This window comes from Balaenoptera borealis (assembly GCF_965194805.1).
Source record: "Balaenoptera borealis genome assembly, chromosome: 16".
NCBI lineage: Eukaryota > Metazoa > Chordata > Mammalia > Artiodactyla > Balaenopteridae > Balaenoptera > Balaenoptera borealis.
In genome coordinates this window covers 6,488,056-6,506,526 of record NC_138872.1, presented here as the reverse complement: position 1 = coordinate 6,506,526, position 18,471 = coordinate 6,488,056, and the positions used below count along the sequence as shown (strand labels likewise).

Sequence of the window (18,471 nt, the reverse complement as noted above, 5' to 3'; positions counted from 1 at the left end):
AGATTTTGAGTACTTCAGATTTCCTAGCTCCCCGGGGCTGCCAGGCAGAGAACCAGCTGTTACACAGAACAGCTGCCACTCGTAGGCACTGGCTGCAAACACCAGAAGGAGGCAGCTGAGTCTCCAGCAGCCATCCGTGAGGTGGACCCCAAGTCACTTTTCGGGAACAACTGGCCCAGATCTAGGCCTGGCACACTCAGCTGTCATCTGAGCAGCTGACTCGGTGCTGGCTTCTCTGAGAACAACAAGTGGCCTGGGCTGAAGTTAACTGAGTTGCTTTTCAAAGCCACTAAAAGAAACAAAAAGAATCAAAGACCCCCTAAAAGGACAGCAGCGGCAATGTCCACTGTTCCCGGGGCTCCCAAACCCCCAGCACAGTGCCAGGCTCCTGCAAGGTGCTCCGTAAACATTTACGGAATGAATGAAACGACCAGATCCAACCTAAGGCTTCACAACCGTGGACTCACTGTCAACTTCTAGACTGACAGTGGTATGAAAGGAGAGATGAGTTTACCATCCTAACTCAGAAAAGGGCCAGGGCATTAGCTGTAACATTTGTCCTTGACATGAAGCGTGGAGCTCTCGCTGGTGCAGGCTGCGGCCGTGGACAGAAGCCACGGCTGCCAAAGGGGAATTTAGAGGCGAGGGACCCCTCACCACTCAAGCAGGTCTTGCTGTGGCCCCAGTGAAACACCTGGGGCACTTTCCTGCCTCTCATTCCTGCTTAAGTTCCCTCCATCGCTGCCCTGTCTATATTTTTGCTCCCTCCCGCCTCCCTTTTTTCTTGCCTTCTCTGTGCTGTGGGGTCTTTTAAAGCAAGAGATGCCATGTGTGGCTTAGAAATCAGGAGTCCAGGTTCACTTGGCTTTTGGGGCGGCCACAGCTATGCTGGGTGACTGGAGACATCCCAGCACCGCTCTGTACTTCTCCTTCTTGCTCTGTATCAAGAGAGGGTGGGGCTCCATCGTTTCTAAGTTCACCTCAAGTTGTATCTTTTGGTGATTCTGAATAACTTTGCTTCTTCCTCTACTACAAGAAGGAAGGAGCTGGAAGAATGCAAGATGATAATCAGTTAAGAATCTTCTGATTCACAGAAAAGGCAGACATCTTCTCCCCGTTCGGGTAACCTAGCGGTGAGCCTTGAGTCTGAGACCGCCAAGAAAATATTACATTCTAAGCAGAAGCGGACATTGGTAAAACCGAGCACGGCCCGCCACTAGCTTTGAGCTGTTTTCCGACGGGCAGTTCACAGGGTTGGCACATGGCCCGGGGGACCCATTTCAGAGATTCCCCGGGTTGAGTATCTCTAGATTAAGGTTGGCCAAAAATTAAAAACCAAGAAGGTGGAAATATGTCACTTGTCTCAAGTTGTCCTAATAAGAGATTCTCCGTCTTTCTAGCTGGAAGAGACCCGTGTAGATTAGAACAACTCTTCGCTTTACAAATGAGGAAGTTGATTCCCAGGGAGGTGAAAGGGCCATCCAGGGTCACACCCTGATGAATACCAGAGACCACAGTTTCTTTGTTGTGTCTGTCTCTGTCTACACCCCTGGGCTGCCAACACCCAAGGCAGAGCCCTTGGCCTGCCCTTGATCTTGTTCACCTGGCTCTGTGGCTGACGCTATCTATTTTGTCTTATTGAAGTTTAACCTATAGATCCTAAGGGTACAGAGTTCAGTCGCTAGTATCCGAATCTAGAAAAAGAACAAAACTAGCATCCCAGAAGCCCCCTCCCACCTCTCCCAGCCACTTCCCCCCAGGGTAACCACTGTCTTGAGCTTTGTTTTACTTTTTATTCCAACTTCCTTAATATAACATGCCAGCCTCTCTTAAAAAAATAATAAAATAAAATGTCCATACAAAGAAGGTATTTGATTTTGGTTTAAATTCAGAGAGGGTAATCTTTTGTATTTCAAGTAAAAAGGTTAGATTTCCTGATGAAATTGCTTTTAGACCCTCTAGTTCTTGAACTGGAGTTACCTTCTGTCCTCCAAACCTTTCAAAACCACGTTTCTCAAAACAGGTTCCTTAACTGATTGCCATCTACATTTTCCAAGAAACACTGGGTATTTTTGAACTGACGTCTTTCCACCTAAAATTCCAAACACAGGAAAGTCCCCTTGTAGTCTGTAGGTTGTCTCTTGGGCAAGTGTGACCCACAAAGTCAGCTGCATAAATAAAATGGACCTGTGGTGATTGTAGAGTGGTAGGCAGTGGAACCGCATTTGGACAGGCTCTGGGGTGGGAGAGAGCTTGGTGTGTTCCAATAAGGAGGGGGGTGGGCCGGGAGGAAGGAAGGTGATGGCTGACAACTGGGGACACACCATGCATAGTCCCTGGGGTTGGGCAGGGCATGGGCTGCAAGGAGCTTGGAATTAACCCAGAGCGTAATGGGGAACCAGTCCTGAGTTTGTCCTAGACAGAGCAACCGAAGACCAGCAGGGACCAAGTCCGGTTTACTAACCTGCAGCAGTGAAGGGATCACAGAACGGAGGATCAGGCAGCACCTGTAAAGCCCCCCCGCCTGCCTCATTCACGGCTGCATCCTCAGCATCATTAGACAAACATTAATAACCCAGCATTCGAATCACAGCCTGGGATCCCTAGAGAACATCAGAATCACCCGGGAAACTTGATGATACTGCAGTTTTTCAGTTTCTCCGTCAAGACTCAGAAATTCCGTACAACGGACTCGGAGCCCAGGAATCTGCATTCCAACCTGCTTCCCAGGTGAGGCTGATGCAAGCAGCTATGGGCCAGCACGTGAGGAAGACTGCCCTCCACCATGGACCTCCCCAACAGCGTCCCACTGTTCCCAGTCTCAGAACGAAGGGCCTCCAGTTAGAGGTGCCCAGAGAACGTCCCAGTGTGTCAGAGCTGCCTTTGCTGTCTCATGACCCGTGGACTCAGCGGTGACGTTTCTTTCCCTCCACTCTTCTTTTTCTCCCCAAGGCCCTCTTCACAATTCCCAGACCTGCTCGGACCTCGTTGCCAGCTCTGCCTTGCCAGGTGTATGATGTGCCTGCCCAGAGCCGGTGCCTCCCAGCCCTAAAGGTGAGCCTCAGCCGTGGCCCTGATCTTCCCACACCTCTCCATCCATCGTGAGGTCTCAGGGTCACGCAGACCCTGCGTTTCAGCTTTACCACTGAGATATCTCCTGGAGCATCAGTCCTGATTCCAAAGGACATATCACCACTCAGAAACCAGCTGTGTGCCCAGGGAACCCAGACCTGCTCAGGAGAACATTACTACTATTTGAATTCTGAATATTTAAAATTCTTTTACTTTTCATTTGTAATAGATACTTTATATCCACGCACACAAACATACACATACACATATCTGCACTTTTTGGTTTTTTTTTCAGTTTCCAAAGCACTTTTATTTTATTTTGGCAGGTGCGATCTTACTTCCCTTGCAGTGGGAGTGCGGAGTCTTTTTTTTTTTTTTTTAAATACATCTTTATTGGAGTATAATTGCTTCACAATACTGTGTTAGTTCTGTTGTACAACAAAGTGAATCAGACATATGCATGCATATGTCCCCATATCCCCTCCTTCTAGAGCCTCCCTCCCACCCTCCCTATCCCACCCCTCTAGGTCATTGCAAAGCACCAAGCCGATCTCCATGTGCTATGCTGCTGCTTCCCACTACCTAACTATTTTACATTCGGTAGTGTATATATGTCGATGCTACTCTCACTTCACCCCAGCTTTGCCCTCCCACTCCGTGTCCTCAAGTCCATCCTCTATATCTACATCTTTATTCCTGCCCTGTAACTAGGTTCATCAGTACCATTTTTTTTTTTTTTTAGATTCCACATATATGTGTTAGCATACGGTATTTGCTTTTCTCTTTCTGACTTACTTCACTCTGTATGACAGACTCTAGGTCCATCCACCTCACTACAAATAACTCAATTTCGTTTCCTTTTATGGCTGAGTAATATTCCATTGTATATATGTGCCACATCTTCTTTATCCATTCATCTGTCAATGGACATTTAGGTTGATTCCATGTCCTGGCTATTGTAAATAGTGCCGCAATGAATATTGTGGTACGTGTCTCTTTTTGAATTATGGTTTTCTGAGGGTATATGCCCAGGAGTGGGATTGCTGGGTCGTATGGTAGTTCTATTTTTAGTTTTGTAAGGAACCTCCATACTGTTTTCCATAGTGGCTGTATCAATTTACATTCCCACCAACAGTGCAGGAGGGTACCCTTTTCACCACACTCTTTCCAGCATTTATTGTTTCTAGATTTTTTGATAATGGCCATTTTGACCGGTGTGAGGTGATACCTCATTGTAGTTTTGATTTGCATTTCTCTAATAATTAGTGATGTTGAGAATCTTTCCATGTGTCTCTTGGCCATCTGTATGTCTTCCTCGGTGAAAAGTCTATTTAGGTCTTCCACCCATTTTTTTTTTTTTTTTTAATTTTTAGGGAAGGCTCTTTTATTTATTTATTTATTTTTATATTTATTTCTGGCTCTGTTGGGTCTTCGTTTCTGCGCGAGGGCTTCCTCTAGTTGCGGCAAGCGGGGGCCACTCTTCATCGCGGTGCGTGGGCCCCCTCACTATCACGGCCTCTCTTGCTGCAGAGCACAGGCTCCAGACGCGCAGGCTCAGCAGTTGTGGCCCATGGGTCCAGTTGCTCCGCGGCATGCGGAATCTTCCCAGACCAGGGCTCGAACCCATGTCCCCTGCGTCAGCAGGCAGACTCTCAACCACTGCACCACCAGGGAAGCCCTTCCACCCATTTTTTAACTGGATTGTTTGTCTTTTTGATATTGAGCTCCATGAGCTGTTTGTATATTTTGGAGATTAATCCTTTGTCTGTTGTTTCATTTGCAAATATTTTCTCCCATTCTGAGGGTTGTCTTTTCGTCTTATTTATGGTTTCCTTTGCTGTGAAAAAGCTTTTAAGTTTAATTAAGTCCCATTTGTTTATTTCTGTTTTTCTTTCTGTGACTCTAGGAGGTGGGTCAAAAAAGATCTTGCTGTGATTTATGTCAAAGAGTGTTTTTCCTATGTTTTCCTCTGAGAGTTTTATAGTGTCTGGTTTTACATTTAAGTCTTTAATCCATTTGGAGTTTATTTTTGTGTGTGGTGTTAGGTAGTGTTCTAATTTCATTCTTTTACACATAGCTATCCAGTTTTCCCAGCACCACTTATTGAAGAGGCTGTCTTTTCTCCATGGTATGTTCTTGCCTCCTTTGTCATAAATTAGGTGCCCATATATGCGTGGGTTTATCTCTGGGCATTCTATCTTGTACCATTGATCTATATTTCTGTTTTGTGCCAGTACCATACTGTCTTGATTACTGTAGCTTTGTGGTATAGTTTGAGGTCGGGGAGCCTGATCCCTCCAACTACGTTTTTCTTTCTCAAGATGGCCTTGGCTATTTGGGGTCTTTTGTGTTTCCACACGAATTGTAAAATTTTTTGTTCTAATTCTGTGAAGAATGCCATTGGTAGTTTGATAGGGATTGCATTGAATCTGTAGATTGCTTTGGGTAGTATAGTCATTTTCACAATATTGATTCCTCCAATCCAAGAACATAGTATATTTCTCTATCTGTTTATGTCATCTTTGATTTCATTCATCAGTGTTGTTGTTTTTTTACATTTATTTATTTTTGGCTGTGTTGGGTCTTCGTTGCTGCACGCGGGCTTCTCATTGCGGTGGCTTTTCTTGTTGCGTAGCACGGGCCCTAGAGTGCGCAGGCTTCAGTAATTGTGGCATGCGGGCTCAGTAGTTGTGGCTCGCAGGCTCTAGAGCACAGACTCAGTAGTTGTGGCGCACGGGCTTAGTTGCTCCACGGCATGTGGGATCTTCCCAGACCAAGGATTGAACCCGGGTCCCCTGCACTGGCAGGCGGATTCTTAACCACTGTGCCACCAGGGAAGCCCCTCATCAGTGTTTTATAGGTTTCTGAGTACAAGTCTTTCGCCTCCTTAGGCAGGTTTATTCCTAGGTATTTTATTCTTTTTGTTGCAATGGTAAATGGGAGTGTTTCTTTAATTTCTCTTTCTGATTTTTCATTGTTGGTGTATAGGAATGCCAGAGATTTCTGTGCATTAATTTTGTATCCTGCAACCTTACCAAATTCATTGATTAGTTCTAGTAGTTTTCTGGTGGCACCTTTAGGATTTTCTATGTATAGTGTCATGTCATCTGCAAATAGTGACAATTTTACTTCTTCTTTTCCAATTTGTATTCCTTTTATTTCTTTTTCTTCTCTGATTGCTGTGGCTAGGACTTCCAAAACTATGTTGAATAAGAGTGGCAAGAGTGGACATCCTTGTCTTTTTCCTGATCTTAGTGGAAATGCTTTCAGTTTTTCACCTTTGAGTATGATGCTTGCTGTGGGTTTGTCATATATGGCCTTTATTATGTTGAGATAGGTTCCCTCTATGCCCATTTTCTGGAGAGTTTTTATCATGAATGGGTGTTGAATTTTTTTCAAAAACTTTTTCTGCATCTATTGAGATGATCATATGGTTTCTATTCCTTAATTTGTTAATGTGGTGTATCACATTGATTGATTTGCGTTATTGAAGAATCCTTGCATCCCTGGGATAAATCCCACTTGATCATGGTGTGTGATCCTTTTACTGTTTTGTTGGATTCTGTTTGCTAGTATTTTGTTCAGGATTTTTGCATCTATGTTCATCAGTGATATTGGTCTATAATTTTCTTTTTTTGTGATATCATTTTCTGGTTTTGGTATCAGGGTGATGTTGGCTTCATAGAATGAATTTGGGAGTGTTTCTCTCTCTGCAATTTTTTGGAAGAGTTTGAGAAGGATCGGTATTAGCTCTTCTCTAAATGGTTGATAGAATTCACTTGTGAAGCCATCTGGTCCAGGACTTTTGTTTGTTGGAAGATTTTTAATTACGGTTCCAATTTCATTGCTTGTGATTGGTCTGTTCATATTTTCTGTTTCTTCCTGGTTCGGTCTTGGAAGGTTATACCTTTCTAAGAATTTGTCCATTTCTTCCAGGTTGTCCATTTTATTGGCAAAGAGTCGATTGTAGTAGTCTCTTAGGATACTTTGTATTTCTGTGGTGTCCATTGTAACTTCTCCTTTTTCATTTCTAATTTTATTGATTTGCGTCCTCTCCCTTTTTTTCTTGATGAGTCTGGCTAAGGGTTTATCAATTTTGTTTATCTTCTCAAAGAACAAGCTTTTAGTTTTATTGATCTTTGCTAGTGTTTTCTTCATTTCTATTTCATTTATTTCCTCTCTGAGCTTTACGATTTCTTTCCTTCTACTGACTTTGGGTTTTCTTTGTTCTTCTTTCTCTAGTTGTTTTAAGTGTAGGGTTAGATTGTTTATTTGAGATTTTTCTTGTTTCTTGAGGTGAGGTTGAATTGCTATAAACTTCCCTCTTAGAACTGCTTTTGCTGCATCCCATAGGTTTTGGGTCATTGTGTTTTTGTTGTCATTTGTTTCTATGTATTTTTTAATTTCTTCTTTGATTTCTTCAGTGACCTCTTGGTTATTTAGTAGTACACTGTTTAGCCTCCATGTATTTGTGTTTTTTATAGTTTTTTTTCCTGTAATTGATTTCCAATCTCATAGCGTTGTGTTCAGAAAAGATGCTTGATACAATTTCAATTTTCTTAAATTTTCCGAGGCTTGATTTGTGACCCAAGATGTGATCTATCCTGGAGAATGTTGCATGTGCACTTGAGAAGAAAGTGTATTCTGCCACTTTTGGGTGTTCTGTAAATATCAATTAAATCTATCAGGTCTATTGTGTCATTTAAAGCTTGTGTTTTGTTATTTATTTTCTGTTTGGATGATCGGTCCATTGGTGTAAGTGGGGTGTTAAAGTTTCCTACTCTTATTGTGTTACTGTCAAATTCTCCCTTCATGGTTGTTAGCATTTGCCTTATGTACTGAGGTGCTCCTTTGTTGGGTGCATAAACATTTATAATTGTTATATCTTCTTCTTGGATTGATCCCTTGATGTAGTGTCTCTCCTTATCTCTTGTAACAGTCTTTATTTTAAAGTCTATTTTATCTGATATGATTATTGCTACTCCAGGTTTCTTTTGATTTCCATTTGCATGGAATATCTTTTTCCATTCCTTCACTTTCAGTCTGTATGTGTCCCTAGGTCTGAAGTGAGTCTATTGTAGACAGCGTATAGATGGGTCTTGTTTTGGTATCCATTCAGCCAGTCTGTGTCTTTTGGTTGGAGCATTTAATCCACTTACATTCAAGGTTATTATCAATATGTATGTTCCTATTACCATTTTCTTAATTGTTTTGGGTTTGTTTTTGTGGGTCTTTTTCTTCTCTTGTGTTTCCTGCCTAGAGAAGTTTCTTTAGCATTTGTTGTAAAGCTGTTTTTGTGGTGCTGAATTCTCTTAGCTTCTGCTTGTCTGAAAAGCTTTTGATTTCTCCATCGAATCTGAATGAGATCCTTGCTGGGTAGAGTAATCTTGGTTGTAGGTTTTTCTCTTTCATTACTTTAAGTATATCCTGCCACTCCCTTCTGACCTGCAGAGTTTCTGCTGAAAAATCAGCTGATAATCTTATGGGGATTCCTTTGTGTGTTATTTTTTGTTTTTCCCTTGCTGCTTTTAATGTTTTTTCTTTGAATTTAACATTTGTTAGTTTGATTAATATGTGTCTTGGTCTGTTTCTCCTAGGGTTTATCCTGTATGGGACTCTCTGTGCTTCCTGGACTTGGGTGACTATTTCATTTCCCATGTTAGGGAAGTTTTCCACTATAATCTCTTCAAATATTTTCTCAGCCTTTTTCTTTTTCTCTTCTTTTTCTGGGACCCCTATAATTTGAATGTTGGTGTGTTTAGTGTCGTCCCAGAGGTCTCTGGGATTGTCTTCAATTCTTTTCATTCTTTTTTCTTTATGCCGCTCCTCGGCAGTTATTTCCACCATTTTGTCTTCCAGCTCACTTATTTGTTCTTCTGCCTCCATTATTCTGTTATTGATTCCTTCTAGTGTATTTTTCATTTCAGTTATTGTGTTGTTCATCTCTGCTTGTTCTTTAGTTCTTCTAGATCTTTGTTAAACATTTCTTGTATTTTCTCAATCCATGCCTCCATTCTATTTCCAAGATTCTGAATCATCTTTACTATCATTACTCTGAATTCTTTTTCAGGTAGATTGCCTATTTTCTCTTCATTTATTTGGTCTTGTAGGTTTTTACATTGTTCCTTCATCTGTGACATATTTTTTTGCCGTCTCATTTAAAAAAAATTTTTTTTTATTTTTTAGGAGTGGGATTGTGTTCCTTTCTTACTGGTTGTTTGGCCTGAGGCTTCCAACACTGGAGTTTGTAGGCTGTTGGGTAGAGCTGGGTCTTGGTGCTGAGATGAGGACCTCCGTGAGACTTTACTCCGATGAATATTTCCTGGGGTCTGAGGTTCTCTGTTAGTCCAGTGGTTTGGACTTGGAGCTGCCACCACAGGAGCTCTGCCCCACCCCCAGTTCGTGAATCAAGATCCCACAAGCCACATGTGGTGACAAAAAAAAAAAAGAACAATAACATAGTAAAAAATGAAATTAGACTAGGAAACTAACAGATGTGTTAGAAAGAACATAAAAATAAAAATATACATGAATCAGCAACTGGAAGGTACATCAGTACCACAATAGTAAAAAAGAGGAGGAGGGAAAAGAAAAAAGAAAAAAAAGGAAAGGAAAAAAGAAAAAAAAGGGGGGAGAAGGCCTTGGCTGTGGAGGGCGGGGCCTAAGCAAGGGTGGTTTTGGGTGGTGGGCAGGGCCTATGCTCAGGACCCACAGGGCTGGAAAAGGCCCTGAGGGCTGTGGGGGGTGGGGCTTAGGCTCAAGGAACAGAAGGGGCCCAGGCGTGCCCCCCACCCCTGGTCTCAGAGGGCAGGGGACCTCACCTGGGAGCCCAGCAGGCTTCCTGGGCTCGAGTAGGCGGGACAATCGCCCTCCGCTCCTCTCCCTCTCCTCCTGGAGGGCCCCTCCTGCCTGCCTCTCCTGATCTCCCCGGCCTCCCTCCTCTGCCCCCAGGACCCATGTGGCCTGGAGGGGGCTTTGGTGGGGGGCTACCAGCCTGGGAGCTCAGCAGGCTCCCCAGCCCCAGTGGGCGGGGCAATCGCCGTTCACTCCCCTCCCGCTCTTCCTGGAGAGTCCCTCCCGCCTGCCTCTCCTGATCTTCCCGGCCTCAGGGGCACCAATCCTGTCTGGCCCCCGTTTCTTCTCCCACCTCAGTCCCCCCATGTCCTACCAGTTCACTTGGGGGTTCCTCCCGTCTCCTTGGGCGTCAGGGTCCCACACCAGCAGCCGGCAGGCGCCCTAGTTGTGGGGAGACGCTAACTTGGTGTCTTCCCGCACTGCCATCTTGAGTCCGCCCCCCTGCACTTTTTAAAAGTAATAATATCATGAAGGATATGCATCTTTTTTTTTGTTTTTTGGCTGCATTGGGTCTTCGTTGCTGCGCACAGCCCTTCTCTAATTGCGGTGAGCAGGGGCTTCTCTTGTTGCGGAGCACGGGCTCCAGGCATGTGGACTTCAGTAGTTGCAGCACGCGGGCTCATTAGTTGCGGCACACGTGCCCTAGAGTGTGTGGGCTTCAGTAGTTGTGGCACAGGGGCTTAGCTGCTCCGTGGCATGTGGGATCTTCTTGGACCAGGGCTCGAACCCGTGTCCCCTGCACTGGCAGGTGGATTCTTAGCCATTGTGCCATCAGGGAAGTCCCACATCACAGTCTTAACATTATCATTGGTTATCTTAACATTGATTATCTCTGGGGGAGGAAATTTTAGGTTTTGGGGTTTTTTTAAACTTATTTGAATGTTACTGGTACATCACTTCTGTAAGCCATGCTTCGTGTAATCAGAAAACAACTTCACTCACTTCTTAGCCCATCAAAATTGCCCCGTGGCTGTGTTCTCCCCTGCCCATCAATGCACATGGAATGGCGTGGGTTTCCTGGAACCACACCCAGAGGCGCTGATGTTTGAGGTCTGGGTGGGCCCTGGGCAGCAGTAATGTTAGAGCTCCGAGATGGTTCTGGAGCACAGCCAGGGCTAAAGGCCACAGCTCTAGTCTAAATAAAAATTCAGGCCTGCTCTGTAACTTCCTGGTCACTGACAGGTAATAAGAAGTCTCAATGGAGAAATTTAATGTTCAGTGCAGGCAATACCCAAAGTTCCTACTATATTTAAAGCGAAAGCTCCTGCTCTCTCAGCATGTTTGCAGGGCCTGGGCTCCTGCCGCAGGGATGGAGGGCTGGCTGGATTCTCTGCTAGTTCCCTACCTCGGGTTCCTTCTCACTGGGTGACCTCAGGCTCCTGCGGGGCTGAGGGGAAGCAGCGGGGGAGGGCAGAGGTGGAAAGGTCCCGCATGCCTGGTTATGTGGGAGGGATGTCGCAATGTTACCCCATGGAGGTAGTGAGCACTGCAGGCTGATTCTTTCTCTTCGGGGACATTTCCGCAAGTGCCAACCCCTCCCCGCCTCCCCCGATTGCCGGGTATCTCTCTCTCTCTCTCTCTCTTTTTTTTTTTTGGCTGCGTGGCTTGTGAGATCTTAGTTCCCAACCAGGGATTGAACCTGGGCTCTCAGCAGTGAGAGTCTGGAGTCCTAATCACTGGACCACCAGGGAAGTCCCATGCTGGGTATCTCTTACCTGCAAGTTGTACAGGGTGGGCAGATGCTTCTCCTCCAACTGGTGGCTGAAGGTTCCTCCCTGAGCTCCAGGCAGCCGGTCGTCTCCAGCCTCACCCTCCTGAGATGCTCTCACTCTCTCGGCCTGGACCCTGCTCCAGTTCCCATGCAGCCCACGTCTGGTCCATAGAGAACGCACGGGCTCCCTCAGCCGCAATGGACCCCAGGGCCAGGACAGGGGGGCAGGCGGGGAATGGAGAATGGGGCACTTTCTCCCCTAAAGTTTTTTTTTTTTTTTTTTTAATTATTTATTTATTTATTTATTTATTTTTGGCTGTGTTGGGTCTTCGTTTCTGTGCGAGGGCTTTCTCTAGTTGCGGCAAGCGGGGGCCACTCTTCATCGCGGTGCGCGGGCCCTCTCACTATCGCGGCCTCTCTTGTTGCGGAGCACAGGCTCCAGACGCACAGGCTCAGTAATTGTGGCTCACGGGCCCAGCCGCTCCGCGGCATGTGGGATCTTCCCAGACCAGGGCTCGAACCCGCATCCCCTGCATTGGCAGGCAGATTCTCAACCACTGCGCCACCAGGGAAGCCCTCCCCTAAAGTTTTAAACAAAGACACATTCGCAAGACTCACTTCACTTGCCTCACCCTCGTCCCGGCCCTGTGGATCATTTCTTTATTCAAAATGTTGATATTTTGTTCATCACGGTTTTTTTTCACATCAATTGCGATTTTAAAGTATATTGCATTAAAATATTATTTACCTTAGACACTGAGTTTGTTGGTGCACCTTTAAATGTTATGCCAAGGCAGGGGCTTCCCTTTGCTCCCCCTGGTCCCCGCCCTGAGAACAGACCCCCTCAGCCCAGCCACCGCCCTGTGCTTTGTCAGAAGATTCTCACCTTTAACTTTTCTCAAGCAGAGTTAGACACTGTGCACTATGACCCCAAGCTCAGGTGGCACAGCTCAAATCTCGGAAGGTCCCGTGGGGTACTTTCCACTTTGCTTGAAGAGAGAGAAAAGCATGCTTTCCTCCCCCCACTGAGAAGGGGACAGCAGGACACTCACAGCCCAACTCGCTCCAAAGAAACCCCCTCCCCAAATTCCAGCTTTTTCTCTCTTTCTTTGCAAAACCTGTTTTGGTGCTCTCTCACCTCGCTTTGGAATATGGAACCTATTTTTCTTATCCTAAAATATGTATTTCCTAATTGTTGCACCAAAAAAAAGCCTATTATCTGTAGAGGCGCCATGTCTTTTGCTCATTACTGGGTGTATATATGTCATACAGTTCAGTGTCTAGTCGTTAGTAGGCACTCAGTAAATATTTGCAGGATGAATACATGAGTTACAAGCACAGGAAAATTTCTACTGAGAAAAACAAGAAAGGTAAAAGACATAGTAAGTCCCAATCTTATATTTATTCTTCTTCAATTCAATCTTAAGGTGAACTAACAGGAGGAAATGAACTACCGTTTTTAACTGCAACTGCAGCTAATTCTCTCTGTAGTTTGTCCCCACTTTCAATTGAGAAGTCGCCTTTTCTAAAGCACAGAGTCCATTGTTGAAAATATACCCAGTAGAGCACACACTTCCACCATAAAAGCATTATGACTGAAATCCCCCAGGTCTTCAGTGATTTGTGTTTTCGTTTGGAAAAAAAAAAAAACACTGGAGTGGAGAGAGTTTGTGATGTGCAGCCATCAGGAGGGAAAAATTCAAGTTGTCCTTCTTTGTGGTCTTTCCCCAGGAGCCAGGGAAGCAGCAACAGCTATATGACATCCCCCCCAGACCCCAAAAAGCAGCACTTGGTCCCCCTGCCAGCCAACCAAACGTAAGTATGATGGGCGCTGAGATCCGATGCTATGCAAACCTGAACGGCCTCTGGGAAATGTTGTTTGCTTGGTCAAAATTAGGAATACAAATCCCTCATAGCAGAACTTACTTTACTGGAGGCAAAACTTGTAACTGCAATGGTGTTCAGGAACAGAACAAGCTATGTGGTTTAGATACATCCTTTGACTTCCATATGCCTCCGTTTCTTATCACAAACTTATGTGAGAATTGACATAATCCCTGCAAAGGACCTAGTACAGTGCTTGGCACAGAGCAAGAGCTCAGTAGACTTTATTTTATTTTATTTATTTATTTTAATTAATTAATTAATTAATGGCTGCGTTGGGTCGTTATTGCTGCAGGCGGGCTTTCTCTAATTGTGCTGAGCGGGGGCTACTCTTCGCTGCGGTGAGCGGGCTTCTCACTGCGGTGGCTTCTCTTGTTGTGGAGCACGGGCTCTAGGCGTGCGGGCTCAGTAGTTGTGGCTCGTGGGCTCTAGAGCGCAGGCTCAGTAGTTGTGGCGCACGGGCTTTGTTGCTCCGCGGCATGTGGGATCTTCCCGGACCAGGGCTCAAACCTGTGTCCCCTGCATTGGCAGGCGAATCCTTAACCATTGCACCACCAGGGAAGTCCCATGAGCTCAGTAGACTTTAGATAAATGCTTCTTCTTATTGTATACCTTGGAGACATGTTGCATCAAGGTAGGTTTTTATTTGTATAAAGGGGAGGTGCCTTAATTTGAAATCTGTAATCCATGTTCATCATTGGATTCTGTCACATGTAGAAGTAAATATACCTGTGCCCAAGGTGGCAACTCAGCAGTGTCACGAGGGATGCATAGGAGTTTGTTAGATGGAAAGCAAGGGGTTGGGAGGACATTTAGAGCAGAGGAACCAGTTTGGGCAAAGTTAAATATAGTGGTTCAAGAGAGCATTCTGTGTTCAGGGGAAGGTAAACAGCAAGAGTAGCTGGACCTTTAAGGAGGGTGGTGGCAGAAGCAGAGAGCAAGGAGGCTCAAAAGGAGGTTGGAGCCCGACTGTGAAGGGCTTGAGTGATAACAGCAGCGGGGAGCCACAGAAGAAGCTTGAGTAGGGGAGTGTCGATCCGATTTTTAAGAAGCACAGTGCCCAGCACTTGGTGGGTCCTCAGTATAATACACATGTGTCACCTGCGTCGCTCATACTGTCTTTTTATTGCTCCTAAACTGGGTGACTTTGTGTGGTTTTTCACAGGGGCAGAGTGTTCCTCTGATGTCAAGCATTGCCTTAAGGAGAGGCAGCTGCAACACGCTCCCAAGCCCTCAGAAATCCGAATGGATTTATGACACGCCAGTGTCTCTGGAAAAGGCTGATGTAAGAAACGCATCTCTAAGCAGCTTTGTGGAAAACTCGGGGCACCGTACTCTCCCCAGGTACATGTCCGGTTTTCACAGCCCTCAAAACAGCAGAGCAACGACCCTCAGTCCACACCCGCGGAAAAATGTGCCCATGCAGAAAAAACTCAGCCTTCCAGAGATTCCTTCTTATAGCTTTCCACCACCCAGGGTTGCATTCCCTTTGGATGAAGGTGCCAGCTACCAGGTCCCTTCAAGCTTTCTGATCTCCCGAGTGGAAGAGCAGAACACCAAGCTGAACATTTACGACGTCCCTAAAGCAACGCCAAGTGTCCCCCAGGCTGGGAAAGAGCTGGCAAAAGCCGATGGGCCTTCAGAGAATTCCATGGACCGTAATTCCTCGTGGTTCTCCGGACGGGCAGCGTCGCTGTCTCCCGAACCCGACGGCTTATCCGTTTCCAGCTCTGGCAGCAGAGCCAGCGTCCTTTCCTCCTCCTCCTCCACGTCCAGCCACTCTTCTAGCTCCTTCTCGGAGGAGTCAGCCAGAGAGCTCCCCTTGGACCCGGACTCGGCCAAAGAGACAGCCACAGCTCTGCAGCACAAGGTGGACTGCTCTGTCGCGGGCCTGATGCTCTTCGTCAGCAGGCGGTGGAGGTTCAGAGACTACCTGGAGGCCAATATCCACGCGATCCGCAGGGCTGCCGACTGCATAGAGGAGTCCTTGAGAGAATTTCTGGATTTCGCCTGCGGCGTCCGTGCGACCGCCTGTAACCTCACCGACAGTAAACTTCAGGCCAAAATTAGGGATCAGCTACAGACAATCTCCAACTCCTACCAAATCCTGCTTGAAACAAAGGAAAGTCTGGAGAGCTGCGATTGGTCCCTGGAAGTCCTTGTGACCAACAAAGTCCAAAACAGCCTGGATGACCTGGAGAGATTTGTCCTGACGGCGCGGATGGTTCCAGAAGACATCAAGAGGTTCGCCTCCCTCGTCATTGCCAATGGGAGGCTCCTTTTCAAGCCGAACTGTGAAAAGGAAGACCCCGCGCAATTGACCCCAAATGCCGAATTTAAGCTTGCAAAATCCGTCCAGCTTCCCCAAAAGGAGATTGAATCATACCAAAGGAATGCTCCTTTTCAGAAACAAAGGGAAAGCGAACACCCTACTGAACTATTAAAGAAAAATAGGACAAATGTTTGTGAACAGGTGAGTTCAGAGTGGTATACTATAAGGGGACTTTCCATTTTTATCTGGACTGGTCACCAGTAAGTTAGACGATGAGAATCTGTTTTATCGTCTTTGGGGAGACAAGGGTTCCATTTTCCAGAAAATAAAATTCATGGAAGTAAAATTCTAGATGAGCTCTTAGTAAGAAGTAAGATACGTATCTTAATATTAAGGCAGACAGGATGTCTTCTGGAAATTTGGGGGTTTCGGGCTTACCTCTGATGCTAGGATTAGAAAGGATTTTGAAAACCTTGTGAAACCTGTTCTTTGAACAAAATTTTTCATCTCACCATCAAGTTTCTTTGCATTTTTGAAAGTTATAAATTTAGTCATTGTCAGTGTGTTTCTTAGAAACAGGAGAGGAACTGTAAACACTCTTCCAAATTGTGCATGGTCCTAGCAGCCTCCAGACTCTAGTTACTCTTAGGAATACTTTGCTCCCTGAGTCTAGACACTATAGAAAGAGACCTTTAGTTCAAGAATTGCAAGTTGCAGGGTTTCCCTGGTGGCACAGTGGTTAAGAATCAGCCTGCCAGTGCAGGAGACACGGGTTCGAGCCTTGGTCTGGGAAGATCCCACATGCCTCAGAGCAACTAAGTCTGTGCGCCACAACTACTGAGCCTGCCCTCTAGAGCCCACGCACCAAGAGCCCGTGCTCCGCAACAAGCCACTGCAGTGAGAAGCCTGTGCACCTCAACGAAGAGTAGCCCCCCACTTGCCGCAACTAGAGAAAGCCCGTGTGTGGCAAGGAAGACCCAACGCAGCCAAAAAAAAAAAAGAATTGCAAGTTGCAAGAAATGCAGCAGGTAACCTGGGGCCTGTGTCAGGGAGATAACTCAGTGCTTTCAGCCCCAGTCTTGGTTTTCTGCTGACATGCCTGGAGGTGCAAGAGCTTTAACACACTCTAGAGAAGCTGGAAATTTGGATATTTTTCATTTCCCAATAAAATTGTATGTCATTATATTAGGCCATGTTGGTAGGCAAAATTCAGCCCTCGGGCTGCTGAAGTCTCCTTTGTTGGAAAAAGTCATCACTAGGTAGAACCATCAACGAAAACATAAAGAGGAATGCTCAAGTTTTAAAGTGGACTTAAACAGCTATATAATAGTATAAAGACCATTCTAGTTGGTAATTTGAAGGGATTTTATGTTTCAGGAGTTGCCTAGCCTAGAAGAGAAAGAAAAACCCATCTTGGAACAAAGGTTGGATGAAAACAAAGACTTAGAAACACAGGTAAGCGATGATGCTGACTCTTCAATACTTCTGATTGACGGATAGGCTTTATCCCCAGAGATGTTTCCTGCTGTGAATAATTCAGCATTACAGCCCTGACCCACATGGGAGGAGACTTGGTTTTGTGACAGTTCTTCCTTTTTTGCAGTAGAAGGAACCCTGGAGATGAGCAAGTCCAATGATCCCCAAAATGTGGATCATGGTCCTTTAACCATCAGTGAAATAATTCTAGGTGCTCTGCAAGTTTATCACAGGAGATACTGACATGGCATGAAGTCACACGGACTCACATTCTTGCTGACATTTTTCCCCCTTTGGCTTAAACAATAGAAATTTATTTTCTCACAATTCTGGAGGCTAGAAATCCAAGATCAGGGTTCGTTTCTTCTGACGTGTCTTTCCTTGGCTTGTACATGGTTGTCTTCTCCCTGTGTCTTCACTTGATCTTCCCTCTGTGCGTGTATCTGTTTGACATTCCCTTTTAATATTTCTGATTACAACAGAAAAACCATTTTGGTTTGGGGCCTGTGTATCTTCAACACCTCTTTGACATTTGATATTCTTCCTTTTTTTTTTAAATCAAAAATGTTATCATTGTACTTATTTTTCATTGGTTACCTCCTATTAGTGGCAAATGATAGTAGTTTTCCATTTACAAATTTTAAAAGTTTTAACTTAAGTAAAAACAGCTGATCACTTAAAGACAAAGATGAAGCTGATTGAAGTTAAGAGGAAGGTAAAAAGGGCATAATGTGTGAAGGTTTTCTTTGAATAACTGAAGCCTGGGAACCAGTGAACCCATTCAACTTCCTGGCTGATGTGGGGGTGGGGAGGGCAGCGTGGGAGAGAAGGGACAGAGATATCCAATGATGTGGAAAAGATTGTTTGCCTTCTCAGAGGCCAACTAAGGTAATAACCCAGGCGTCCTGATGCTTCGTTCTGCAAACCCCAAACCCAAAACTTGGGGCCTGTCAGATTGCTACAAGTCATGCTATTTTGTTCAACATGAAGTATGCCTTGGACCAGTGGTTCTAAAACCTGAGAGTGTGTCATAGTTTCCTATAGGGCTTGTTAAAACCCAGAGGGCTGGACCCAACCCCAGCGTTTCTGATTCAGTAGGTGTAGGGAAGGGCCTGAGAATTTTCTTTTCTAACAAGTTCCCAGGTGCTGGAGGTCCAAGGATCACCCTTGGAAAAACCCTGCTTTAGACTGACTGCTTCTC

At 45.3% G+C, this 18,471-nt stretch overlaps 1 protein-coding gene across 5 annotated transcripts in view; it reads left to right on the top strand.

Moving 5' to 3' along the window:
* The window catches only part of CASS4 (Cas scaffold protein family member 4), a 63,136-nt gene that overhangs the window by 34,149 nt on the left and 10,516 nt on the right, over positions 1–18,471 (top strand). For all 5 annotated transcript variants that reach the window (XR_014235435.1, XM_082359296.1, XM_082359297.1 and 2 more), the window contains 4 exons: positions 2,953–3,054; positions 13,370–13,453; positions 14,688–15,995; positions 17,172–17,249. Coding sequence is in view for 4 of the 5 variants with exons in the window: in XM_082359296.1 (XP_082215422.1) it covers positions 2,953–3,054; positions 13,370–13,453; positions 14,688–15,995; positions 17,172–17,249 (1,572 nt within the window). In the remaining variant the exon portion in view is untranslated. The remainder of the gene's footprint in view (positions 1–2,952; positions 3,055–13,369; positions 13,454–14,687; positions 15,996–17,171; positions 17,250–18,471) is intronic.